The sequence below is a fragment of the Gopherus evgoodei genome, chromosome 1, assembly GCF_007399415.2.
Source record: "Gopherus evgoodei ecotype Sinaloan lineage chromosome 1, rGopEvg1_v1.p, whole genome shotgun sequence".
In the NCBI taxonomy this organism is placed as follows: Eukaryota; Metazoa; Chordata; order Testudines; family Testudinidae; genus Gopherus; species Gopherus evgoodei.
The window spans coordinates 216913643-216935006 of NC_044322.1; the positions used below are offsets into that span (position 1 = coordinate 216913643).

Here is a 21364-nt window from a genome sequence, read left to right on the forward strand (position 1 = left end):
GGCGGTTGGTTACACAGGGGCTGCAGCTGGGTTCTGTGCTCCTGCTGCCCGTCCTGCACCTCGGCAATACGCCGGAGAATATCAGTTTGATCCTTCAGTAGCCTGAGCAAGTCCTTCTGCCTCCTTTCATCACGCTGACGCTACCTATCATCTTGATCCCACCTCCTTTCCTCTTGCTCCCATCACCTGTCCTCGGGTTCATTTTGTGCTTTCCTGCACACTGACAATGTCAGCCTCCAGGCATTCTGCTGGGCTCTTTCAGTGTGGGAGGACTGCATGAGCTCAGAGAACATTTAATCATGAATACATTTTTTTCACCTTCTAATCTTCATTAGCCTCTGGGATGGAGATGATAGGGGAAGTGTTGAAACATTTGCAGCTGCGGGAGGAAAAAAAGAAAGATTAGTATTTAAAAAGACACATTTTAGAGAACAATGGGTAGACTCTTTCACAGTGAACCAAGCTGTTAACATTATATAGCACATGTACTTTCTTTACAAGGTCGCATTTTGCCTGTTGTATTGAGGGCCTGCTGGTTTGGTGTGAGAGATCACACACACAAGGCTGGTGGGCAACAGAATTTGTCTTGCAGGTAGACATGGTAAGCCACAGTCTTTTGGCTTCTTTAACCTTCATAACATGTGGGAATGGTTTCAAACAGCAGTGCCCGCATGTCCCACACTAAGCACCCATTGGGTTGGCCATTTAAAAGGAGCGGCTGTAGTTTTTGGGTAACATGCAGCACAAACCCAGCTAAATCTCTCCACCCCACCCTATTCTCTGGGATGATCGCTTCACCCCTCCCGACACTACATGGCACACAGTGGGGATGATTTCTGTTCAGCCACAGGCAAACAGCCCAGTAGGAACGGCCACCTCTGAAAGTCCCCTTAATAAAATTCCCCTATTTCAATCAGGTGACCAAGAATGATATCACTTTCCTGAGGACAACACAGAGAGATAAAGAACGGATGTTGCTTGAATGCCAGCAAACACCGGGGCAATACGCTGCCATGCTTTGTTATGCAATGTTTCCAGACTACGTGCAACTGGCCTGGCATAGTAATGGAGAACGAAATCAGGCTGCCCTTCCCAGAAATCTTTTACAAAGGCTTTGGGGGTACATCCAGGAGAGCTTCATTGAGATGACCCTGGAAGATTTACACTCCATCCCCATATACGTTAACAGACTTTTCCAGTAGCTGTACTGGCCAGGAGTGCATTCCAAGTCTTTAGGGCAAATGAATCATTAAACATGCTTGCTTTTAAACCATGTACAATATTTACAAAGGTACACTCATCAGAGGTCCCTTCTCCGCCTTCAAGGTCCAGGAGCCCACCTTGGGTGGGTTGGGAGGGTACTAGATCCAGGGTGAAAAACAGTTCCTGGCTCTCTGGGAAAACGGTTTCTCTGCTTTCTTGCTGTGCGCTATCTTCAACCTCCTCCTCATCTTCCTCGTCCTCAAAATCTGCATCCCTGTTGTGTGACGATCCATTGACGGAGTCCACGCACAGGGGTGGGGTAGTTGTAGGGGCAACCGCCTAGAATGGCATGCAGCTCATCATAGAAGTGGCATGTCTGGGGCTCTGACTAGGCTTGCCTGAGCTCCTTAAATTTCACATGGCACTGCTGTGGGTCCCTGTTATAGCCTCTGTCCATCATGCCCTTGGAGATTTTCTCAAATATTCCGGCATTTTGTCTTTTGGAACGGAGTTCAGATAGCATGGATTCGTCTCCCCATACAGCGATCAGATCCAGTACCTCTCATTCGGTCCATGCTGGACCTCTTTTGCGATTCTGAGACTTCATGGTCACCTGTGCTGATCAGCTCTCCATGCTGGCCAAACAGGAAATGAAATTCAAAAATGTGCAGGGCTTTTCCTGTCTACCTGGCAAGTGCATCTGAGTTGAGAGTGCTGTCCAGAGCAGTCACAATGGAGCACTCTGGGATAGCTCCTGGAGGCCAATACCATTGAATTGCATCCACACTATTTTAAATTTGACCCAGCAAGGTCGATTTCAGCGCTAATCCCCTCATTGGGGAGGAGTACAGAAATCGATTTTAAGAGCCCTTAAAGTCAACAAAAATGGCTTCATTGTGTGGACGGGCAGGGTTAAATTGATCTAACGCTGCTAAATTCGACCTAAACTCGTAATGTACACCAGGGCCAAGTCTCTGTTATTGCCACAAACAATCTCGTGTCATAGTTACTACATATGGCAAGATCAGTGTCATACTCCTCTTGCATTTGTAGTTTAAGGAATAACTTCACTGCCACTTGTGACGTGTTGATCAAAGCGAGCAGCATACCGGTCAACAGTTCGGGATCCATTCCTGCAGCCTGAAAAGGCAGGGCGCACATGACACAAACCATTGAAAGAGGGCGCCAAATGTGAATGGAAGCACAGGGATTGCTGGGATGTGAAGCAATGCATCATGGGGCATCGGGACAGGACCAAGGATGCCCCATGAGCCCCTGTGCCTTCCCACAACTCTTAGCAGCAGAAGAGAAAGAGGTGCTTTTTGGGATAGCTGCCCAGAGTGCACCTCTCCAAAATACCACTGCAAGTGTCACAAGTGTGAACATGCTATTGCACAGGCAGCTGTCAGTGTGAACACACAACAGCGGTTTCCCTTCAACGTTTTCTGAGCAGCGCTGCAACTCACGGCACTGTAACTCTGCCAGTGTAGACATGCCCACATTCTCTGAATCTTGAGAAGTGAGAAAGCAAGGTGCCCATCCCAACCTATAGGCTTCTATTCATCAGCTGTCCTTGAATATATGGTGTATGAGTCACACTGAAATGGTGATTAAACACCCCCTTACCTCAGCCCCTCATTTGTATCAGATATCAGCTCTTCTGCCAGCTACAGCCCTTGCCCAGAAGTTTTTATCTAGCCTTATCAAGCCCTTTGATAACTGTATGGATTAGTTCCAAGGTTACAGCTCACTCCACACTTCCAGAACATTATGGTTTTGCTTCCCCTTCTTTAAAAAAAAAAAGAAGGATTTATGTTTTTATTTGTCTGTTTTCCCTCACTAGGGGGAAGGTTACACAAAAGAGAGATGTGGGGGGTTGCTCACAACTACGGTAATGACTCAGAGGGAAAACTTCCTGCTTAGAATATGAATTAAAATCTATTCTTCATGCACGGAAGGGTATGAACCCCTAGACTGAAAGAACATAAAGATCCTTCTAGAGCAAGATTGGGAACCCATTAGAAGATTGGGGAGCAGTGGCTGGAAGAGGTCTAAACTGTCTCTGCTGCCCCATCCTTTTTCTCTTTGTTCTCTCCCACCCACCGCACATATACTTGTTTCTTTATTTTCCCTGCATCTCCTCAAAGGATTGGCTCCCTCAGGCATACTATTGGTGGATTTGAGAGAATTTCATCAGGAGCATGTCTGCTCTAATCCTTTTCTGACTGGTTCCTGTTGAAATGTGCCACAGACTGATGGTGTGGTGACTGCCCCTGACATATGTCCCTGATGTGGATGGGAAGACGCTGAATTGAAGCCAGGACCACATGACTGGCTCCCAAACACCAGGTTAAAAGCACCCTGACTGATTTAGCCAACCTCTCAGGCCAAGTTGATGTGTGAGCTATAAGCAATGTCACTTGAAGTAAACACTCAAACAGGATTTCTAAATTCAGTCTGTTCTCAGGTCCGAACTGAGTTTAATAAGTCCAAGCTCTCAATTGCCAAGATAAATGGGACTGAGACAGTTTCCACCACTGTTATTTGCTCTCTGCATTTCCATTTCTGTAGTCCATCCCCGTTCCTCCACCCCTGCCCACACACAGCTCTGCCAATGTCCCTCAATTCTGACGCCGTGTTATTCCAGTGCTAGCCCTCAAAGCTCTGCCAATGCATCTCAATCTGGACCTGACAGAAGGCTGTCCACATTATCCAGCAGGTGTCTCTCAATCTTGGGTCTGAGATATTCTCAACATCCTCCTCCCCTTTGCAGCAACCGCAGTCTCTCAGCTCATGCTAGTTAATCTTTCGCAGCTTCAGTTTTATGATCTCTGCAGAGAATGCTTTTTTTACAGCCTTAGCTGGTAATGTGGTGACAAAGCTTCATCCAATGCTGCAGCCTCAGTTCTGTCTGTCTGCCCACATACTTCTCCTTTCCCTGCCCTGCCCCAGCTCTGAGATTCCTACTCCTCCCTGAAAGCCCAAAAGCTGGGAGAGGGTCCCACCAATGTCATGCTCTGTCTCACAGTTATCCCCTTATCTGTGGCCAGTGACAGCTCTCACAGGAGAAAAGGTTATCACCAGGAAAGAATTGCTTTGGCCTCAACCATAACGGATTTATTACACCGGCTGCTTGGCTTCTCTCTTACCCTTGTTTCTCATTTCCTGTCACATCATCACTGTGGATCATATTGTGGGAAGCAGGAGAGAGACCCCAGCCTCCTAAGACTGTGGTACATTTGCTGCAGTGAGGTGCGTATCTTTGTGCATGAGGCCTGGTCAGCACTTTTAAAAAGTTTTACTGACATAAGTGTGATAAGTGGTGTGATTTTTTAATCAATGTAACTAGACCAGCAAAGCCCTAGCGTAGATGCAGTTATTACAGTATAGTTTATTTCGTCCTGCTGAACTGGAATAAGCATTTTTATACCAGTATAAATGTGTCCACAGTTGGGAGGGTAATATCTTATATTGGACCAAGAGAAGCGTTTGAGTTTACAAGATAGAACAAGGAGCAATGGTCTCAAGTTGCAGTGGGGGAGGTTTAGGTTGGATATTAGGAAATACTGTTTCACTAGGAGGGTGGTGAAGCACTGGAATCGGTTGGTGGTGGAATCTCCTTCCTTAAAGGTTTTTAAGGCCCGTCTTGACAGAGCCCTGGCTGGGATGATTTAATTGGTGTTGGTCCTGCTTTGAGCAGGGGATTGGACTAGATGATTTCCTGAGATCTCTTCTAACCCTCATCTTCTATGATTCTATGATTCTGTGACAGAGCTTACCTTGTCTCTCTAATAGGGGTATGAAAAAACCACATCCCCTACCCAACATAACTATGACTGCAAAAAACCTCAGTGTAGATGCAGTTATGTCAACAAAGTGCTTCTGTCAGCATACCTACCATCATTCAGGGAGTTGGTGTGACTATGTGTTGACATATGCTGTGTCTACGCTCTGCCAGTAGCTGTATCTGCAAAGCTTGTGTAGTTTACACTAGCTCTAAATGCATGTAAGAAAGAGTAAGAGATAGAGCAGGGGTGGGCAACCCTTTTGTCCTGAGGGCCACATCAGGGAATAGAAACTGTATGGCAGGCCATAAATGGTCATAAAATTGGGGTTGGGTGTGGAAGGGGGTGTGGGCTGTGGAGTGGGGCTGGGGATGAGGAGTTTGGAGTATAGGAGGGTGCTCTGGGCTGGGACCGAGGGGTTCAGAGGGTGGGAGGAGGATCAAGGCTGTGGCAGGGATGTGGGAAGGGATGCAGGTTCTAGCTGGGGGTGCCGGCTCTGGGATGGGGCTGGGGATGAGCGGTTTGGGGTGAAGAAGGGTGCTCCAGGCTGGGATTGAGGGGTTTGGAGAGGGGGAGAGGGATCAGGGCTGGGGCAGGGGGTTGGGGCATGGGGAGAGGCTCAGGGAGTGCAGGCTCTGAGCAGCGCTTACCTTAAGCAGCTCCTAGAAGCAGTGGCATGTTCCTTTTCCAGCTCTTACGCAGAGGAGTGGCCAGGCAGCTCTGCACACTGCCCCATCCACAGGCACCGCCCCTGCAGCTCCCAATGGAGCGTGTAGGAGCTGGAGTGGTGGTACCTTTTTGGATGTTTCTTCTCATCCTTTCATCACTTTTGGTTTCAGTCCTCAGATCCTCTTTTTTTCTCCCTTAACATCCTCTCTCCTGCTGACCCCATCTGCTCCCATGGTGCTTATCTAGCTACATAGCTACCATCTCTGCTCCAGTATCCTCTCTTTTGATCTGTTCAGTCTGGTGTCCTCTCCGTCCTTTCCTCCTGGACACCTTGCTGCCATCCCAGGCTCTCCATAACAGAATGCCTTATCTTTCCACCTCCTGCCTTGTCTCCCATCTCTGATAACTCCACTGTCTTTTCAGCTTCATCTTTGACTCATCCTTCATCTCTCCACTCCCAGTCTCTCTCACTATGTCCAGTCATCCCTCTTTGATACCATTTCATATGTATGTAATATCTCACAGCCTTTCCTTGCTATGCCCTGCTGAAACCCTTGTCTATACTCTGACCATGCCTTTCTTTCATTACGGTAACTCTTTTCTCACTTCCTCTACTCGACTCGGTCCAAAGCGGTACTAACATTGTCTGATCCAAAGCTCTGATCTCATCACCCACCCCCTTGAACCCTTCCTTGACTTCCTGTCTCATACTGCATCAAATTCAAGCACCTCATCCTCATCTATAAGACCCTACATAATCTTACATCCACCAGTGTCTATCGCCTACATCTCTCTTGCTTTCTGTGTTTATATCTATCTTTCTTCCTGTAGTACAGTCCACTTTAATTTCTTCATATTCTTCCTCTTGCTTCCTCCACTTCTTCCAGTCCTCTCTCCTTATTTAACTCTGCCTACTCTCAGCTTTGTGCCTTCTGTCATGTTGCCAGTAATTGTGGGATAGTCTCCTGTCATGGTATAATTCCCCACTCTGAACCTTAGCGTCCAAAAAGATGGGGTACCAGCATGAATTCCTCTAAGCTTAATTACCAGCTTAGAACCTGTAGCGCTGCCACCAACCAGGAATTCCAGTGCCTGGTACACTCTGGTCCACCCAAAGCCTGGCCCAGGGACCCCCAAGACCCAGACCCTCTGGATCTTAACACAAGGAAAGTAAACCCTTTCCCTCACCGTTGCCTCTCCCAGGCTTCCCCTCCCTGGGTTCCCCTGGAAGATCACTTTGTGATTCAAACTCCTTGAATCACAAAACAGAGAGGAAAATGTCCCTTCCCCCCTCCTTCTCTCTTCCCCTCCCAGATTCTCCCTGAGAGAGACAGTAATCCTGGCACAGAGAGAAATCAGCCTCTCTCTCCCCACTCCCTCCTTTCTCCCCACCAATTCCCTGGTGAATCCAGATCCCGTCCCCTGGGATCTCACCAGAATAAAAAAACAATTAGGTTCTTAAACAAGAAAAGCTTTTAATTAAAGAAGGAAAAACAGTAAAAATTATCTTTGTAAATTCAAAATGGAATAGGTACAGGGCCTTTCAGCTATAGACATTGGGAACACCCTCCCAGCCTAAGTATACAAGTACAAATTAGAATCTTTTCAGCAAAATGCCAATTTGAACTCCTTTCAGCCAAATGCACATTTGAACTTCTTCCAACCAAATACACATTTGCAAATAAAGAAAACAAACATAAGCCTAACTTGCTTTATCTACCTAGTACTTACTATTTTGAATCTATAAGAACCTGAATCAGGGAGATTGGAGAGAAACCTGGTTGCACGTCTGGTCCCTCTGAGCCCCCAGAGTGAACAACAACCAAAACTAACAGCACAGCACAAAAACTTCCCTCCCTCAAGATTTGAAAGTATCCTGTCCTCTGATTGGTCCTCGGGTCAGGTGACAGCCAGGCTCACTGTTCTTGTTAACCCTTTCCAGGCAAAAGAGATATGAAGCAGTTTTGTTCTATTAACTCTTACTTATCTGTTTATGACACACACCCCCAAATCGCTGACAATGTGGAAATACACTGGCAGTGATTTCTCCCTAGAACTTTAAAATAAACAGATCAATAAACACATGCATCCTTACATATGCCACTAATTAAGTAAAACTACAAGATTTTTTACACGGTAAGGACAATTTTTAACAAGTTGATTTTAGGGAAATTTTACAGGAGAGTGCATCAACTTCTTGATTTGTTGCCACTGCAGACCTTTCCCGGTTGTGGAGAGGGTCACCTCTCCCACGCCACCGTTACTTTTCTCTTTATCGTAGACACCGTCAGGCCACTCAGCGTCATCTCCTCCCTGGGCTGTGAACTGACAAACCTGTAAGTCTCTGGAATAAAAGGGCTTGAGAGAATTAATGTGGTACACTCGGGGCTTTAGGGAGGAATTGGGAGATGCTATGAGGTAGTTAACAGCTCCCAGGCGCTCTTGGACCATGAATGGCCCTTCCCATGATGCTTCCATTTTATGGGCCTGTTGCGCCTTCAAGACCATAACCTGGTCTCCTACCTTGAAGGAACGCTCTCTGGTATGTCTATCATACCAGGCCTTTTGCTCTTCCTGAGCATTCTTTAGGTTCTCTTTAGCAAGGGCTAAAGAGTGTCGGAGGGTGCTTTGTAGGTTGCTCACAAAGTCCAGAATGTTAGTTCCTGGAGTGGGTGTAAACCCCTCCCATTGCTGCTTTACCAACTGTAATGGCCCTTTAACCTCGTGGCCATACACAAGCTCAAATGGTGAGAACCCTAAACTGGGATGTAGTACAGCCCTGTAAGCAAAGAGCAACTGCTGCAACACTAGGTCCCGGTCATTGGAGTGTTCATTCACGAATTTATGGATCATGGCCCCCAAAGTTCCATTAAACCTTTCCACCAGGCCATTGGTTTGATGGTGGTACGAGGTGCCAACCAAGTGATTAACCCCATGAGTTTCCCACAGTTCTTTCATGGTCCCTGCCAGGAAATTTGTCCCTGAATCCGTAAGGATATCGGAGGGCCAACCTACTCTGGCAAAAATGTCTATTAGAGCCTGGCACACAGTTTTAGCCCTAACCTTGCCTAGAGCTACTGCTTCCGGCCATCGGGTAGCAAAGTCCACGAAAGTTAATATGTACTGCTTTCCTCTGGGGGTCTTTTTTGGGAAAGGACCCAGAATATCCACAGCTACTTGCTGAAATGGGACCTCTATTATGGGGAGTGGCTGGAGAGGGCCCTTGACCTGGTCTTGGGGCTTTCCCACTCTTTGGCATACCTCACAAGACCGGACATACCTGGCAACATCCTTGCCCATCCCCTCCCAGTGGAAGGACTTCCCCAACCTGTCTTTGGTTCTGTTCACCCCAGCATGGCCACTGGGATGATCATGGGCTAATCTTAAGAGCTTCCCCCGGTACTTAATTGGAACCACCAACTGTTTTTGTGGATGCCAGTCTTCCCGGTGTCCACCAGAAAGAGTCTCCCTATATAAAAGTCCTTGTTCTATAACAAACCAAGATCTGTTAGAAGAACTGAGAGGCGGTGAGGTGCTCTGTGCCGTCGCCCAATCTTTCTGAAGGCTGTCATCTTCTTCCTGCTCAGTCTGGTACTGTTTCCTGGAGGTTGGAGACACCAGTTCCTCCTCAGACTGTGGACTTCGGCTTGGTCCTTCGGGAAGCAATGTAGGTGATGGGTTTGTTTTCGTGGCTAATGAACCACTCTCCACTGGTGCACCAGGTGGTATTTCAGGCTCTGGCTGAGCCTCTTGGGTCTGGTTGTTTGCTCCTTCTGCCAGTTCAGGCTCGCTGGCACCCTCTGGCGTTGGGGTTGAAGATGTGTTTGCAAGCGCTGGCATCAGTGCTGGCAATAGTTCTGGTGCTGGTTGCGTTTCCAGGTCCGGGTCTGGGACTGGAAGTACTGTGGCTGTTGCAGTCGTTGGCAGGGAATCCGGGTCCACTACCTTTGTCTGGGTCTCTGCCAACGCAGACGGGGCCCCTGTGGACGGCTCAGGAACAGGGATGGGTCTGGAGGCTTGCCTGGCTTGGTTGCGTGGAACCATTCCCACACTCTTGGCCCACTTTACCTGGTTGGCCAAGTCTTCCCCCAGTAGCATGGGGATGTGATAATTGTTATAGACTGCAAAAGTCCACATTCCTGACCAGCCTTTGTACTAGACAGGCAGTTTAGCTGTAGGCAAGTTTACCGCTTGTGACATGAAGGGGTAAATTGTCACTTGGGCCTTTGGGTTGATGAATTTGGGGTCCACCAAGGACTGGTGTATAGCTGACACTTGTGCCACCGTGTCTCTCCACGCGATAACCTTCTTTCCACCCACTCTCAAAATTTCCCTTTGCTCCGAGGGTATTTGAGAGGCTTCTGGGCCTGGGGATCGTTGGAGTGATGGAGATATAATGAACTGCACTCGGTTGGGGTTCCTGGGACAGTTGGCCTTTTTATGTCCCAGTTCATTACACTTGAAGCATCGCCCAGCTGACTGGTCACTGGGTCGAGGTGAGAGAATAGGGCGTCGGCGGCTTTCCTTGGGTTGTAGGTGGGGTCTTGGGTTGTCCTTGGGTATAGGGTTTATTGTCGGTGTGACCTCTGTGATATTCGCTCCCCTTGATAATAGCTTTTTTCTTTTCTGCCACTTCCACCTATCTGGCTACAATCTCCCCCACCTCAGTTACAGTTTTGGGCTTCCCATCTAGGATGTACCTTTCTGTTTCTTCAGGAACACCCTCTAAGAACTGCTCCAATTGTATTAGGAGGTGCATGTTGTCCAGAGAGTTAACATTGGCTCCTGATATCCAGGCATTATAATTCTTTCCAATGTGATAGGCGTGTCGGGTGAATGACACCTCTGGTTTCCACCTTAAGGCTCTGAACCTCTGACGGGCACGCTCAGGTGTTAGCCCCATTCTGATTCTGGCCTTGGTTTGAAAAAGTTTATAATCGTTCATGTTCTCCTTAGGCATTTCAGCTGGCACCTCTGCTAGGGGTCCACTGAGCAGTGGCCTCAGCTCTATCATGTACTGGTCCTCAGAGATGCTGTAGCCATGGCAGGTCCTTTCAAAATTTTCTAGGAAGGCCTCAGTGTCATCACCTGTCTTGTAGGTGGGAAATTTCTTGGGATGCGGAACAATAACTGGCAAAGGGTTGCTAGGATCGGTTGCGTTTTTCTGCTTAGCCTGTTCTAATTCCAGGGCCTGCTGGTGGGCCTCCCTCTGGAGTTCTATCTGTCTTCTGTGGGCCACCTTTCTTTCTCTTTCGCTCAGCTCCATCTCTTTTTGTTTTATTTCTAGTTCTTTTTGTTTCTTTTCCATGTCTCGCTTGTGGTCTGCGTCTTTGATTTGTTCCTCTGCGTTCCGTTTTGCCCGTTCCTGTTTCAGGGTGTCCTTGGTAGTCATGGTTTCTATTTTCTTGTGTTGGGGCGCCCTCTGCTGTTTACTGCCTGAAATGCTGCTGCTCTGTTACCTCCTTAGGGTTGCTTAGCAACAGAGTCATTTTTTTAACTCCTTCTACCTAGCTATTCCCAACAGAATTAGAAAGAAAAAAAACCATTCATTTGCAAATGTGTTTTGCTGATGTATGGTTACTCACAACTGGATTCCCTTTGTTTAACAAAGCTCCTTGTTAAACCCTAATGCCTTTGCCTTCAGAGTACTCAGAAGGGAGAGACCAAAAAACTTGCAGACCTTTGCTTTTTAAAAACAATCTCCTCTAGCCTGCTCTACCCACAGCTAGCAGGAAAAGAGAAAGAAAAAATCCTACTGGCTTTTGCTTCTAAACCCAAACTTCTCAGTCTGCCTGCAGATAGCTAGCAGGGAGAGAAATAAAAACCTCACTGGCTTATTGATCTTGATCCCACACGCTGCCTGCCATGTCATGGTATAATTCCCCACTCTGAACCTTAGCATCCAAAAAGATGGGGTACCAGCATGAATTCCTCTAAGCTTAATTACCAGCTTAGAACCTGTAGCGCTGCCACCAACCAGGAATTCCAGTGCCTGGTACACTCTGGTCCCCCCAAAGCCTGGCCCAGGGACCCCCAAGACCCAGACCCTCTGGATCTTAACACAAGGAAAGTAAACCACTGTTGCCTCTCCCAGGATCTTAACACAAGGAAAGTAAACCACTGTTGCCTCTCCCAGGCTTCCCCTCCCTGGGTTACCCTGGAAGATCACTGTGTGATTCAAACTCCTTGAATCACAAAACAGAGAGGAAAATGTCCCTTCCCCCCTCCTTCTCTCTTCCCCTCCCAGATTCTCCCTGAGAGAGACAGTAATCCTGGCACAGAGAGAAATCAGCCTCTCTCTCCCCATTCCCTCCTTTCTCCCCACCAATTCCCTGGTGAATCCAGATCCCGTCCCCTGGGATCTCACCAGAATAAAAAAACAATTAGGTTCTTAAACAAGAAAAGCTTTCAATTAAAGAAAGAAAAACAGTAAAAATTATCTTTGTAAATTCAAAATGGAATAGGTACAGGGTCTTTCAGCTATAGACACTGGGAACACCCTCCCAGCCCAGGTATACAAATACAAATTAGAATCTTTTCAGCAAAATGCCAATTTGAACGCCTTTCAGCCAAATGCACATTTGCAAATAAAGAAAACAAACATAAGCCTAACTCGCTTTATCTACCTAGTACTCACTATTTTGAATCTATAAGAACCTGAATCAGGGAGATTGGAGAGAAACCTGGTTGCATGTTTGGTCCCTCTGAGCCCCCAGAGTGAACAACAACCAAAACTAACAGCACACACAAAAACTTCCCTTCCTCAAGATTTGAAAGTATCCTGTCCTCTGATTGGTCCTCGGGTCAGGTGACAGCCAGGCTCACTGTTCTTGTTAACCCTTTCCAGGCAAAAGAGATATGAAGCAGTTTTGTCCTATTAACTCTTACTTATCTGTTTATGACATCTCCCCTTTGTTGTCTACCAGTCTCTCTCTCTCTCCTTCAAATCCCACCTCTTCCTTATCTCTCACTGATAATCACTTGACAGGGGCGGCTCCAGGCACCAGCATGCCAAGCGCGTGCCTGGGGCAGCAAGCTACAGGGGGTACTCTGCCAGTCGCCACGAGGGAGGCAGGCAGGTTGCCTTCGGTGGCATGCCTGCTGAGGGTCTGCTGGTCTCGTGGCTTCGACGGACCTCCTGCAGGCTGCTGCCAAATCCGTGGGACCAGGGACCTCCTGCAGGCAAGCCGCAGAAGGCAGCCTGCCTGCTGTGCTTGGGGCGGCAAAATACCTAGAGCCGCCCCTGTCTCCTGATAATCTCTTTCTTCACATATCTTGTCTTTATGTTGCCTGTTTTAGGATCTGAATGGAGCAAGGAATGTTCCTTGTTCTCTCTGTGTGTAAAGCTCTGTCTACCTTGCTTGCACTCTGTACAAGTTGTTTTGCATAATAGTAACTCTGCCTCCTCAAAATCTTTCCTCATCTCCCTGAAGTTTTAACTCAATATAGGATTCTTCTTCACACTTTGCTCTAAGCTGTTGTGTAGCACTGCTGAATGACTCACTAAACAGCTGCCATGTTTCATCTGGGAAGTGGCTGCGTTCTGATCGGCGGTCCTGAGATTCTTATACACAGAGTTTGTAAAGTGTTCTAGGGTCTTTTAGAATGAAAGTGCTAGAGAAATGTATGAGGTTGTTATTCTTCTAATGCCTGGTTTGAACAGAAGGCTCAGAATCTGTATGGGCAAGGCACAGTGGGTAGTAGTAGTCCTGCCCTGGTGATTGATAGCACTGGGATTTGAGGTAATAAATCTCCTCCAGGACAGGGTCGTGAGAGAGGTGCTAGCACCCAAGGTCAGTCTAGATATTGCCCCCTCCTCTCACTCCCCTTGATTGAGAACCTGGGAGGGGAAGTCTCACTGTTTTCATCATAAAGGTGGCAGGTAGGGAGGGTTTGGGTGGGTGAGTGGGTGGGAGATTAGGAACTATATTACAGCAGGTCTAAACAGGTGACTGCAGCATCCTGAGAGACAGAAGAAGGGAGTGTTGGACTGGAGTGAGAGACTGGGAATCAGGCAAGAACGTGGGGCGACAGAGAGAGCTGGTGAGGGAAGGAGAGAGAGAGATGGCTGACAGGAGATTCCCATCTCACGTGAGTGTTCCTTCCATTTCTCTTCCTTTCTGTTTCATGCTGTTTTAAATGAAAATAGAGTACAAGACCGTGCTGAGATGGGGGTTTGCAACCCGAGGGGAGTGCCATGAGCACTTTGGGGGAATCCAGAGCTTCCCTCCCACTGCTGCCAGGCATGCAGAGGGGCCATGCCTGTGAGGGATTGAGGCATATTAGAACAGAGTGACATTTTTTCAGAGAGTAGAAATTTTGCCAAAAATGCATTTTTTGGAGGGAGGGGCTCTGAAACATTTCATGAATTGGATCAAACTGGAAAAAAACCCTGATCTTTTCCAAAAATTCAAAATGTTTCTTTTCAACCATTTTGAGACATTTCATGTTGATTTTTTCATTTCAAAATGGCATTTTGTATTCAAATTTGGCCAATTAAAAAAAAACACAAAAGAGGGTGAAGAACCCAAAATGGCCCAATCATAATGAAAATCTGAAGAAAAAAATAATGTCAAATGAACTGAAATGTTTTGGTTGATTCAAAACCAATTTTTTCCTAGTTTTTCAATTTGATGGAAAACATTGAAAAAAATTATTTCAGTTCAAATCAAACTGCATTTTTCCCCAGATTTTTTAGTTTGGCCCCTGAACCCCAAAGTCCATTATTTGCTCAGTTCTACGGCATATACCCTCCAGCACAGTCAGCTATCTTGGGTAGATTCTGGAGCAGTAATGGGGAGCCGATAGTGTTTGTGCTGATAGTGAAGGCTCCTTGCACTGTCCCCTGCTTTGCACACTTACCCAAAATGAGAAATATTTACTGGTCCTGGGGTGAGGTCACATGGGTCACTTGCCAAGCAGCACCAGTACAATGCTGCGGTGTCCTGAGGGAAGGGGAGTGATGTGCCAAGCAATGATGAAACCAGTTAGCAAGGAGAACTAGGGGGCTGAGGGCAGTAAGAGAGATGGAGGGAGGGTGAGAGACAGAGGGAAACCACTTCAGGGAATACATGTTGGATGAACTGGGTTGATTCACAGCAGAGGTGAGAGGTTAATGGCAAGAGACACAGATAGGAGATGCACACAGGAGTCTGGGTAGTTCCGAGCCGGGTCACCATCTATAAGAGTCACATAGGGAGAGAGGGGCTGAGAGATGCAGAGCGGGAATCTCTTCTAGGGGATCTTCACCAGGGGATTTTGGGCAGCTCTGAACAGAACAGAATGAGAGAGGGAAGGGTTGGAAAGCTGCAGAAGTGGGGGGGTCTCAAGCTGGGGTGTGGAATGGAACATTTGGAGACCACAAGCACTGCGGAACCCATGAACGGGCTGTCTTCCCCGAAAAGTGGTCCCCAGAGTGAAAAGCTGAGTAGTCCCTGTTCTTGGGGGGATTGTGTGGGGACTGGGGCAGCCCCTTTATCATGGAGAGAGCGATCCAACCCCAGGAGATACACACAAGGGACTGGGGCCATTCAGAGAGGTTGACCCTCTTTAGCTTCCACAGGAGGAAGGAAGGGGCTGATAATAGGCATGTGATTTCCTCTTTCCCTGCATGCAATTCCTGCCAAAGAAATATTCCTGGGTTCCTCGCCTCATTAATTAATAGCTCATTAAAAGTCATAAAGTCATTGACAGACCAATAACAGCGTGAAGACCTGCCACTAGGCCATGTGGAGGAACATGCTTCCTATTCTTATCACTGGCTGGCAGGCCCAGAGGCCTAGTTCCCCACCTGACTGCAAGCAGAACTGTGAAATGGGAGGCAGAGAGAGGGGGTGATGGTCCTTGCTGCTCCCGTCCATGGGGACCTTAGCACCAGGACAAATACATTTCTGAAGGGAGCCAAGGCTGAGCATCCACAAAACTCATCAGTTACATTCTTACACAGAGTTAATCCTCGGGGCAGTCAGCAAAGACGTGGTTAAATATTAGTTATAAGTACCTTCAGGAGGTGTTCCAGGACCCTCTTCCATGTGCTGCTACTCTCACAGCCACTAGGGCCTTGAACACTTATGGGGCTTTGTGCACATTCCCAGTTTGTCCTATCTGCGTGATTCCACCCTGGGACTCATGGTCCCCTTTACCTTTTCATTTTGGTGTCCCGGGCTTTCTTGGAAGCTGGAGAAACATAGGAGAGAGACAACCTACTAACGGGATACTGTAAATGTGGCTCACTCACGACAGGAGAGATGAGCAGGGACAGGGGAGCCATTGGCACTCCTTCCTTCTCACACTTCCTCCTTCTGTCTCTCTCTGTACCTCTGGGTCTTTTTCTCACTGTGTAGCTCTCTTTCTCCCTCAGTGCCTTCTTCTCCCCCCGTCCCTCTCCTTCAGGATTCCCCCTCCCACACACCTGATACTCAATCCTGGCAGAGTTAATGCCTCTCGCTCAGATCAGATGTGGCACTGGGGGGTCATGTGACAGAGGAAGGTTGCTATAAATATAGTTAAACCCTGCAATCACTGCCCCAGATGCCTTTGGGCAGGAAGAGGAGAAAGTAAGAGAGACACAAGGAGGAGGGTGAGGGGGAAAGAGAGAGAGAGAAGGAATAGGAGTGCAAGACAGGCAGAGACAATACTCTGGGCCAGCTGGCTAGATGGTTCAGGGTTGGGCCTAGACCAGCACCATCGTCACAGCTGAGAGTGTGTGTTTGGGGGGGAGGGGAGAGCAGTGTCATGGAGAGTTCTGAACATAAGATGGAGGAGCCCAGATTGGACTCAGCCCTGTGGGGTGGTGCTCCCCAATACGTCTATGTCCACTTTGAGAAGTGCACCAGTTACGGGATCCCGTCGGAGGCAGGGCGCGAGGCCAGGGGGACAGGGGATGACCTGCACTACCTGGAGAACTCCCTCAACCATCCGCAGGTAGGGCTGGGCAATAGGGACATTGGGGCAACATAGATCTCCGTGGGGTGACATGGGTGGATGAGGCTGAAATGGTTCTGGGGAGTCCTGCTGGAGGTGATGCGGAGCATGCAGCCCTATCAGAGTGCCCTTCCAAACCTCTCCCTCCCCTTGCTCCTTAGCCTGCAGAGCTGGAATTGGCCCTCCCACCAGGCTTCTGTGGTGGCACTTACATTCAGGAGTGCTGAATAGTGCTGTCCAGTGTCACTCCCCCCTTCAGGGGACACTGAATACTTAGTGAAGATGGGAAAAGTGGGGTGGGAAAAAGAAAACTGCCCCCATAACACACGTACAGTGTGATAAGAGAAATTTAGTCTACCACAATAGCATGGCACTGAGACTCCACCGTGATAATATTTAGAGAGATCTGGAGAGAGAGAAAAAGAGAAAGAACACATATAGATGTATAGACAGAGACACACACACCGATGCCATGATTTATCCCTACACTAGTGCTGATTCCAGCACAGGGACCAAAAAGAAACAGTTTTCACCACCTCCCCTCCTGATCCTGGAGCTTCTGGGGGCTGGTTTGAGTCCTCGTACAGATTAAGGTTTATTCAACGCCTAACCCTGCTCTGATTTGCCCCCTAGCTGCTGTAGCCATGATGCATATAGTGGCAACAGGAGCTAGCCAGGGCATAGATGTGTCCTGGCCATGCCAACCTCTCTCCTCTGGCCATGCTCATGACCTGCCCCTGGCATGTCCCCTGCACCAGAGACTCCAGTGGGGGCAAATGAGGAGCTGATTATGCTAACTCTGTACATGACAGAAAGGCCTCCTCCACTTGTATTCCCTGGGGAGGCCCATATATCTGCTTTGCAGCCACTTTGCTTAGGTTTAACTGGCGGCAAAGGGGCTTTACAATGACAGTGAATTTAGCCCAGTGATTATAGACAGAAAGAGTGAGAGAGTGAAAGACCGAGTGAGAGAGTGCACAGCTGGAAAGTATTTGCAAACATTTGTTTGAATAAAATGCTGCTGGTTTGTTTGGATGTTTTTTCTGGCCTCTGTGACGTTACACTCCATATATTTTATGGAAATATGCTTATGAGTGTAAATATGATGTAACTGGAATATGCTTTATGCAAACGGTCTCTTGTAAGGTATCATTACAAAGCTTATAAACTACTGAGTGTGTTCATCCTATTTGTATGTATGTATCATTCTTGTATCTGAAGCCAGAAAAATGAAGTATAACTCTGAAGTCCTATTGTAATTATGCAAAGTGTGGGCCATTAAAGGTGGTTTGGAAGTTTGATGGCTCCCATTGACTAGGACAATTGGTTATAAATGGCTCTGTTTACTTGAAAACCTCCCTGGGTACATGCAGGCCAGTCCTGGAAGAATGAGGTCTCTCAGGACATGTGACCATATCACATGATGCTGAAATCCATCTTAAATCTACTGCTTTTCCGTTTAGAAGGAGGGGTGAGGACCCAGAGAGACAAAGGGTTCGTGCCTTGGGCCAAAGCTATAAAAGGGGATAGAACAGAGCAAAGGGGGCTGCCAATCATGAGAAATCCCCTAGTTACCACCTGAGCTGGAATTAACAAGGTCTGTACCAGCGAAAGGATTGGGCCCAGACTAGGAAGGCATCTAGTCTGTGAAAGAAGCTTATTGGAACATCTCTGGGGGTGAGATTTACCTGTAAACAATTTCTTAATGTATTAGGCTTAGATTTACGTGTTTTATTTTATTTTGCGTGGTAACTTACTTTGTTCCATCTGTTGTTATTTGAAACCACTTAAATCCTACTTCTTATACTTAATAAAATCACTTTTGTTCATTAATTAGCCTAGAGTAAGTGATTAATACCTGGGGGAGGAAACAGCTGTGCATATCTCTCGATCAGTGTTATAGAGGGTGGACAATTTATGAGTTTACCCTGTATAAGCTTTATACAGAGTAAAATGGATTTATTTGGGGTTTGGATCCCATTGGGAACTAGGTGTCTGGGTGCTGGAGATAGGTGACCAGCTGAGCAGTTTTTGGTTAAAGTCTGCAGCTTTGGGGGAGTGGACCAGACCTGCGTCTGTGTTGCAGCAGGCTAGTGTGTCTGGCTCAACAAGGCAGGGTTCTGGAGTCTCAAGCTGGCAGGGAAAATGGGCTCAGAGTTAATTCCAGCACGTCAGGTGACAGTCCCAAGGGAGTCTCTGTGACCAAACCTGTCACAGCTTCTTTCTAGTTGTTTTTATAAATATTTGGAAGAGTGATTTTTGTTGGTAGCAGAAAGTGACAATCTGGTGAATATTCATGCATAGCTTCCCATCTTGAGAATGCTTTGATTTCCCTTCTGGATAGAAAGATGTCAGCCATCCAATCGGGGAACAAGATGCCAGATCATGTGGCTTAGGTGACCAATCACATGGACAAAAATAACAAACTTTCATCAGCAATAGCAGCCACAGCGAAGAGTTACGAGTGGCCCCTAGACTGAAATATATTCACAAGAACTATTTGCTGAATAATTTGGAAGAACCAACCAAAATGGAAAAATTGGAAGGTGTCTGCAAACAGAAATGTGGTCTAAATTTGTGATACATAAATTGTTTTCTTCTAAAGATTGCCCAGCTATAATAAACACGCAGAACAAGAGACAGATGGATAAACACATACACACACACACATGCCCAGATGCTATATAATATATGCATGTTCCATCATCAAAGCATATCCATACAAACATAGGTGCACTAACACACACAACCTCACGCACAAGCAGAGCTACTTAGACACACACAAAGCCACATGCTACCCCCATGCCCACCCTCTCTCGCACACAAACAAGCACGCAGGGTCATAGACACCACAGACAATGACACCACACACCCTACACGCATGCCCTGGTTCCCAGACACTGCATGGAGTTATAAGCAGACACATAACTCAAGTAGTCAAACACACATGTTTTTCCCTCAATGTCCTCTACCTGAGTGCACATGCATAAACACACCCTCATGCGAAAAACAGTATGAAGTCACATGTGTGCATGCACATACACATACATACCCCCCCATATATATGTGTACATGGTCTCACACATTCTCCTTCAACATCCATACACATGCAGCCACACAGATGTTTGCACACTCACTGAACACATGTACACACTCAGACACATAGCATTATATACATAGGTCTCAAACGTACAAACATATGCACATACACACACAGCTTCACAAGAAGATTCATTCATGCACAAACATGCCTTGCACACACATATCTCACATACATATATTCCATGTGCACATCCCCCCAGCATAAATACATAGGTGGATACTCACAGCCTCACACACATACCTTGCACAGACACACATGCATGCACATAACCTCTTGTGCATATATGTGCACCCACACAGCCTCCCACCCTCCCACTCACAGAGTCTCTCTCTCTCTCTCTCTCGCTCTCTGCCACATACACACACACCGACTTTCATGCACACACACTGTCTGATGCATGCCCACAAAGAATCATCTATACATGAACACTGCTGCACAGTTGAGTTTTGGATAATTCTCTCTCTACATCCGAAATAAGATGCTTTCCCAAGGAAGTTCTAGGTGCTGCAGGGAGTGCAACAAGCAGGTTGTGTGTCACCCTAGAGCAGTCTCCCACTCTGAGTCCCCCACTCGCAGCAGGGAGTTCTCTGAGCAGTGGTGGGCAAGCTTAAGGGGAATTGGGAGGTACAATGATTACCAGGAGATTGCTGTGGGAGATATGGTGGATGAGGCAATGACTTTGTCCCACCTGTTAAGTCTAGAGACTTATCTTGACATTTAAAATTACACATTAAATGAATATAGTGAGGTCTCAAACATCAGGCCCAAGAGGAACTGTGGCCATATCACACTGCTAATTGAAGTACGACTGCAAGAAGGGCAGGACTGAGGGGCATTAGGAGGACTGTTCAAGGAGCCCAGCACTGCAATAGCAGGGGGCTGCAGGGCAGGACTGAGGGGCATTGGCAGGGCTGTGTGGGGAGCCCAGGCCTGGAATAGCAGGGGAATGAAGGGCAGGACTGAGGGGCAATGGCAAAGCTGTGTGGGGAGCCCAGCACTGCAATAGCAGGGGGCTGCAGGGCAGGACTGAGGGGCATTGGCAGAGCTGTGTGGGGAGCCCAGGGCTGGAATTGCAGGGGGATTAAGGGCAGGACTGAGGGGCAATGGCAGAGCTGCATGGGGAGCCCAGGGCTGGAATAGCAGGGGATGAGGAGGCTGCTGTTAAGCCTGAGATGAGTGGGAATCAGTTCATGTTTTGGACTAAATTATCCTGGCAACTGCATGCAGTTGCCCAGGACAAGAATAGCAAATCAATATGTTTTGTGAGATCATCACCATGCACATACATTTCCCCTGGTGCTTTCTCCGGTCTCCCTTAGAATAACTCAAGCCATGAGGCTTCCCCTACTTCCTTTGGGAATCTATTCTATGCTCTACTAGATTACAAGATTTCAGCATTAAAAAATGTTTTCCTATATCCAGCTTGAAATTTTCCATCGTCCAATTTCATTTCATTTACTCTTAGCTTCTTCTCCCTCCTCGGTGTTTGCACCCTTCAGATATTTGCAGACTGTTATCATGTTCCATCTTAGTCATCATTTAGCCGAGCTAGACATACTTAGCCCTTTTAATCTTTCATAGATTCATAGATTCTAGGGTCAGAAGGGTTCCAATGGGATCATCTAGTCTGACCCCCTGCACAAAGCAGGCCACAGAACCCTACCCATCCACTTCTATAACA

General features: G+C 47.3%; 1 protein-coding gene across 5 annotated transcripts in view; it reads left to right on the forward strand.

The window, feature by feature from the left end:
• CLCN1 (chloride voltage-gated channel 1) overlaps positions 1-21364 on the forward strand; it is a 143793-nt gene that overhangs the window by 41308 nt on the left and 81121 nt on the right. For 4 of the 5 annotated variants that reach the window (XM_030536334.1, XM_030536342.1, XM_030536360.1 and 1 more), the window contains exon 1: positions 16380-16580. The exons of the other annotated variant lie outside the window; for it this stretch is intronic. In XM_030536334.1, coding sequence (XP_030392194.1) covers positions 16392-16580 — 189 coding nt within the window. In that variant the 5' untranslated portion in view covers positions 16380-16391. Of the gene's footprint in view, positions 1-16379; positions 16581-21364 lie in introns of those variants that run through there. 5 annotated transcript variants of the gene reach the window in all.